Source organism: Nicotiana tomentosiformis, chromosome 5 (assembly GCF_000390325.3).
Source record: "Nicotiana tomentosiformis chromosome 5, ASM39032v3, whole genome shotgun sequence".
Classification (NCBI taxonomy): domain Eukaryota; kingdom Viridiplantae; phylum Streptophyta; class Magnoliopsida; order Solanales; family Solanaceae; genus Nicotiana; species Nicotiana tomentosiformis.
This window is the reverse complement of record NC_090816.1, coordinates 62717679-62724570: the sequence shown is the minus strand read 5'-3', so window position 1 is coordinate 62724570 and position 6892 is coordinate 62717679. Positions and strand designations below refer to the sequence as shown.

Sequence of the window (6892 nt, the reverse complement as noted above, 5' to 3'; positions counted from 1 at the left end):
CTCGAAACAAATGTGGATATCGAACTCGCATATCCTCTTCTCGCTCCCAAGTAGCTTCCTTGCCAGGATGCTTTCTCCAAAGGAATTTGACTAAAGGGAGTTTCTTATTTCTAAGCTCTTTTAACTCACGCGCTAAGATTTGGATTGGTTCTTCTTCATATGTCAAATCAGGATTGACCTCAATATACTCAACAGGAAGAACATGAGATGGATCTGAGCGGTATCTTCTAAGTATAGAAACATGAAATACTTTATGGATCTTTTCTAACTTAGGTGGAAGAGCTAGTTTATAAGAAATAGGGCCAACTCTCTCAAGCACTTCATAAGGTCCAATAAATCGAGGACTAAGTTTACTTTTTTGGGCCAAATCTCATATTCATCTTCCATGGAGAAACCTTTAAAAATGCTTTATCACTCGCTTTATACTCAATTTCACGCCTCTCAAGATCATCATGACTTTTGTCTATCTGAAGCAATTTTTAAGCGTTCCTTGATGATTTTTACCTTATCTTCAGTTTGTTGAACAATTTCAGGACCCACCAATTTTCTTTCACAAACCTCGTTCCAACAAAGAGGCGTTCTACATTTTCTCCCATATAAATCTTCATAAGGAGGTATGCCTATACTTCATTGGTAGCTATTATTGTAAGCAAATTCTATCAAGGCTAAGTGTTTGTCCCAACTATCTTAAAACTCAATAATACAAGCTCGAAGCATATCTTCCAAGATTTGTATTACCCTCTCGGACGCCAGTCTGTATGAGAATGAAAAGAAGTACTAAAGTTCAATCTGGTGCCCATAGCTTCTTGCAAACTACTCCAAAATCTTGAGGTAAACATTGGGTCTCGGTCAGATACAATAGAAATAGGAATCCGATGCAGCCTCACAATCTCATTAACGTATAATTTTGCTAAACGTTCAAGTGTGTAGTCCATTCTAATTTCCACGAAATCACCACTCTTGGTTAGTCTATCAATTATAACCCAAATTGTATCATGATTTCTTTGAGTGCGTGAAAGCCCAGAAACAAAGTCCATCGTTATTCTCTCTCATTTCCACTCCGGTATGGACAAGGGTTGTAGCAAACCAGCTGGAACTTGATGCTTGGCCTTTATTTGTTGACAAATCAAGCATTTAGAGATAGACTTTGCAATGTCTTTCTTCATAACATTTCACCAGTAGTGTTCTTTGATGGTTTGGTACATTTTAGTGCCTCTAGGATGCATTGCATATGGTAAAGTGTGTGCTTCGCTCAAAATTTCTTTCCTCAATTTGTCATCTTTAGGAACACATGACCTATTTTGATAAAATAGGACACAATCTTCCCTCAATTTAAAATCAAGTTTTTCTCCATTTTGAACTTCTTTGATCAGTTTCACAAACTTCTCATCCAACTTGTGCTTCTTTTATCTGTTCAAGTAGAACTGGCTTGACTTGCAAACTAGCAATAATAGAACCATCAACTTTAAATGCAATACAAGCATTCGTGGCTCTCAATTCAAGATACAAAGGCAAAGGACTTAGAGATAACATGCAAAGGATTTGCGACATAGAGCATCAACAACAACATTGGCTTTACCTGGAGGATAGTCAATTATGCAGTCATAATCTTTGATAAGCTCAAGCCATCTACGCTGTCTCAAATTCAACTCTTTCTGTGTACCCAAGTATTTCAAACTCTTATGATCAGTGAATATATGACACTTTTCTCCGTACAAGTAATGTCTCCAAATTTTCAAAGCGAACACTATGGGAGCAAGCTCAAGGTCGTGAGTAGGATAATTCAACTCATGTTATTTCAATTTTTGAGAGGCATACGCAACCACCCTTCTTACATCAAAACACAACCAAAACCATGATGAGAGGCATCACTATATATCACATACTCTTTCCCTTCAGTTGGTAGAGTAAGTATAAGAGCTTTAGTCAATAAAGATTTGAGCTTTTCAAAGATATCTTGGAATTTGTCATCCCACACGAGCTTGACGTTCTTCCTCAAACGTTTAGTCAAATGAGAGGCTATAACGGAGAAGCCTTTGACAAACCTTCTATAGTATCCCGCTAAGCCCAAGAAATTTCCTATTTCAGTTGGACTTTTGGGTGGTTTCCAATCAACAAGAGCTTGAATCTTACTAGGATCAACTTTCACACCTTCAACTGACACAACATACCCCAGGAAAGCCACTTCACTAAGCCAAAATTCATAATTGGAAAGCTTGGCATCGAGCTTTTTCTCCTCCAAAATTTGCAAAATAATCCGGAGATGTTTATCAAGATCTTCACTATTCTTGGAATATATTAAAATATCATCAATAAATACCACCACAAATTGATTAATATAAGGCTTGAAAACACGATTCATTAGATCCATGAACACTGCAGGAGCATTTGTCAACCCAAATGGCATCACCGGAAATTCATAATAACCATACAGAGTCCTGAAAGCAGTTTTAGGAACATCTTGCTCACTTACTCCCACTTGGTAATACCTAGACCTCAAGTCAATTTATGAGAACAACTGAGCACCTTTAGCTGGTCAAATAAATCATTGATCCTAGGCAATGGATATCTATTCTTAATTGTTACCTTATTCAATTACTGGTAATCAATACAAAGCCGAAGAGTGCCATTTTTCTTTTTTACAAATAAAATAGGAGCTCCCTAAGGAGAAACACTTAGGCGAATAAAATCCTTCTCAAGAAGTTCTTGCAATTGAATTTTCAAGTCCTTCAATTTCGCTGGAGCCATTCGGTAAGGAGTTATAAAAATAGGAGTAGTTCTAAGAATAAATCTCTATAGGAAATTCAACTTCCCTTTCCGGGGGCAACCCAGGAAGATTTTCAGAGAAAATATCAAGAAATTCACATACGACTGGTATATCTTTAAGGCTTGGACTTTCTAGGAGTATATAAACTATATGGGCAAGATAAGCTTCACAACCCTGACTAGTCATCTTTCTTGCCACAACTGCAAATATAATATTAGATGTTAGTGATCTTTCACCTTGAATAACAAAGTGTGAAAATGTAGGAGCTTTAAAGGTCACACATTTTGACCTACAATCAACTACTTCATGATATCTGTGAAGCCAATCCATACCGATGATGACATCATAGTCTTGGAAAGGCATTTCAATCAAATAAGCAGGGAAGACTAGATTTTGAATCACGAAGGGACAACCTCGATAGATCTGATTACAAACAACCTGATGACCCAAAGGACTTTTGACAAGCACACCATAATCAAGTCTCACAGATTTCACATTTTCAGGAAAAACAAGCGATGAGTAAACATAGGAATGTGTAGAAGCTGGATCAAATAGTGTAACAACACATAAGCCAAATAAGTGAAATTTAACAACAACTACGTCTGCCCCATCTTGGTCATCCCTCTGTCTCATAGCATAAGCTCGTGCTGTAGCTCTTGACCCACTAGCTTGATTAGTTCCACCTGCACTTGTTGTTTGGGTATTTCTAGATCTTGCACCTCTATTCCCTTGAGAAGGAGTGGCAGTAGGTTTCTAAATTGAACTTTCAGTACGTGGAGAAGAAATAGGTTTAGGGTTAGGATAATCCTTCACTTTGTGATTGAAGCTCCCACAATTAAAACAAGCACCAGAAGCTTTCCTGCAAGTACCAAAGTAATTCTTTCCACACTTTGCACAAGTGGGTATACGAGTCTTGCCTTGTCCATAGCTTGGAGTGCTAGCAGAAGAAAAAAATGATCTATTTTTACTTCCCCATTTTGGAGGGACTACCATAATCTGAATTAGCTTTTCGAAACTTGTTTTCATTTCTACTAGCTTGTTCCTTGTCAATTCTTTCCCAAGTAAGAGCAGCTATAACTAGTTTGGAAAACTTTTCATGTTGCAGGACCGCCACAGACATTCGGATAGAATCATTCAAACCATCTTCGAATTGCCTGCACTTATCTTTTTCATCATCAATAATACCTCCAGCATAACGAGAAAGCCTGAGAAATGTTTGTTGAAATTCAGCAATAGACATACTGATGAGTGGTGATTTTACCATTTATTTTAGTCTCTTTTCTTTAGTTTTTTAATTATAATATGAGGTTGTTTATGGCGTGTATTGCTAGATTTTCAGGTAAATGATGTCATGAAGAGAGTTGAAGTCAATTGAAGTGGAATTGAGCGAAAAAAGAGTTAAAGAAATATAGAATCCTTCAGTGATTTCGCCTCTGCGAAACACTGTTCGCTTCTGCAAGCTCGCCTTTGCGAGTAGAGGGCCGCTTCTATGGGAATTAGCCACCTTCCACTTGGATCACATTTGCAATCGATAATCCGCATATGCGGAGTTGCTTCTGCGGCAGCATGTTCCGCATCTCCGGAAAAGGCAATTACCCACAGGTTTCGCATCTACAAATGAAAGTCCTCTTTTGCGGAGTCGCACCTGCGATGATTTATTCCGCAGGTGCGGTCAACATGCTCCAACTCAGGACATACATGAAAATTCACATTTTCTTCATTCCAAACCCACAAATACACAACCTAGCATATTGGAAACAGATCTTTAGCCGATCTCTGGACATCTTTGACATCTTTTGGCTAGAGAACACAAGTTTTAGAGCCAGGGTTCTTGCACACACACTTGGGTACTGAAGATTTGAAGCTTTTGGTTGAGAATTCCTTACCCATTTATATTCATTTTTTCATTTCCTTGCTTTGTATTGAATATCTAAGTGTGTAGTATTTTTTCCAACACTTGAATCTTGTTTATGGGAATATTCATATTTAAAGTGTAGATTAAATATCTTGTTGTGCTTTTGTATTGAACGATTTTTATTTATTATAAAGTGAGTTAGTGTTTCTTTAGATATTCTTGTTCTTTAACGTTTCCAAAGGGATTAGCTAACCCTAGGACTAGCCCATTAACTTCGAATTGATTTTAGAAAAGATAATTTGGGGTTGGAAAAGATTAATTAACAAGAACTTAAGGGGTTAACCCTCACTTTATAGATTCTACCTAGGGATAGGATTGAACTACTTATAGCCATATTCGGGTGTGCTTAATCTTTCAATTGGTTTGGGGATAATTCACTTAGGAAGTCTTGTTAGTCTTTAGAAGAAGCTAATATAGAATTATTACCCGAGGCTAATTAACATAAACTCGCTCATATTTGTAAAATCGTAAAATACATTGGATCGTTACTTGAGTGTAATTCCCATTGTATCCATATTTGTAGCCATTGATCACTTTATTTGATTTCTAGGTTAGTTTACATTTTCGCATTTAGACATAAATATTTTCTCAAAACCCTTTTAAGTATTTGGCTTAGCATAATAAGTGATAATTCTCTTACACGCCTAATCGCCTACATATTGTTCTCTGTGGGATTCGACCCCGAATCATAGTTGGGTAAATTATATTGCATGCGACCAAGTCCATTTACTTTTTAGTAGTGGATTTGGACGTCATCAAAATTGGCGCCATTGCCGGGGAGCAATTTGGCGTATTTAGGTTGTTTGAGAAATAAGCGTACGTGCTTTGGTCCAAACTTGTGAATATTTGTGTAAATATTTTTCTTATCTTTGTTTATTTTTCTTGATGTTTTCTTGTTAATTTTCTTAGTTTTTGAAAAATGGCATCACGTAATGAAAATTGGTCGGATGGTAGTTGTTCATACTTTGATGACCCTTATCCTTATTGTGGAGGACCACACTCATGGAAAAAATGTTTAAATTCTCCCGGGGGCGGATTGTGCGCATAATCTCAAATCCATGAGTTTAGTATATGTGATAAGTGTGGTGGTCAAAATGGCCATTGGGATAATTGTTCTTATTTGTCCTTCCCTTCCCCGAACCCCCTCTATGATGATTCTACTTTTTGTGATGAGAATTATAGGGATATGGAAGTGGATGAAAGTGAGAATGGTAAAAAAGGAGAGTTCAAGCTCATGATGGAATGCCTACTTGAAGGAGGAAACAAAGAGCGAAATGCCTTGGAGGAGATTTTGAAAAATAGTCTCCAAAATGATTTGGCGCTTGCAAGGTTGAACTCATAAATGGGAGAAATGCTTGAAGCTTTAGAGGTTCAAAAAGCCTCGGAAGTGAATGATAGCCAAGAACCTTCCTTAGAGGTTGAAGTCGAAAATCCTTCTTTGGCACTTGATCAAAGCCAAGTAGAACTCTCAAATGCTCAAAATGAGAGGATGGTGTTCATGTTGGAGACCATTCTTGAAAATGAGGAGAAGCACAAGTTGGCACTCGAGGACTTGAAACAAATACTAACTCAAAATGATGAGAATATACGCACCTTGGAAAATTAAATGAAAATATTGGTTGAGGCTCATTATGCCCACCAACTTGAAAGTGTGGAAAGCGGTCAAGAAGAGTCCAACTTTGAGGAAGAAAGTGAGCTTTGTTTTGAGGAATCAAGAATTGAACTTCTGCCAACCGACTCCATGCTGTTGATGATGCCAGGAAAAATATGGAATTAGATTCAACCGATGTAGTTGAAAAGATGGTTGAAAATGACTCTAGTTCGGGGGAAAACGAGGATGTTAAAATCCGAAAAAATTTGCAAGTTGGGAGTTTGATATCTCATTCCAAGCACTTTTCAACTTTAGAAGTGTGTGGTGATATGGGAACTGAACTACACGAGTCAATGAGGGATTGCGAAGAGGAGAGACAAGGGCCATACATCTTACAATTTGAAGGTACAAGAAGGCAAAAAGACATTCCTCACATGAAAGCCAAGAAATGCAAAATGAAGCAAATGGCATTTGGCTTGATCATCTACTTACCACCCCCCATCGCTCGTGGTCACAAGCTTGATTCCAAGTTAGGTTCCCAATTCATATCTTCCAAGTGGCGAGAAAAGTAGTAAAGTTGACTCGCGTCGTGCCACGATGTTAAATGCGGCGCTTGGTG

General features: G+C 37.7%; 1 protein-coding gene across 1 annotated transcript; it reads right to left on the bottom strand.

Moving 5' to 3' along the window:
- Positions 1-2779: 2779 nt before the first annotated feature.
- LOC138892459 (uncharacterized) lies at positions 2780-4031 on the bottom strand. Its single transcript, XM_070176178.1, has 3 exons — positions 3736-4031; positions 3541-3626; positions 2780-3495 (listed from the first exon to the last, which is right to left on the bottom strand). Exons 1-3 carry the CDS (start codon positions 4029-4031, stop codon positions 2780-2782), a joined length of 1098 nt encoding a protein of 365 aa, XP_070032279.1.
- Between the last annotated feature and the right edge of the window lie 2861 nt (positions 4032-6892).

Coding starts and splice junctions, on each gene's coding strand:
- LOC138892459 (XM_070176178.1), bottom strand. CDS start 4,031: ATGGTAAAATCACCACTCATCAGTATGTCTATTGCTGAATTTCAACAA. Junction 3,627..3,735: donor AGTCCCTCCAAAATGGGGAA/GTAAAAATAGAT, acceptor TGGTACTTGCAG/GAAAGCTTCTGGTGCTTGTT. Junction 3,496..3,540: donor TAAACCTATTTCTTCTCCAC/GTACTGAAAGTT, acceptor CTCCTTCTCAAG/GGAATAGAGGTGCAAGATCT.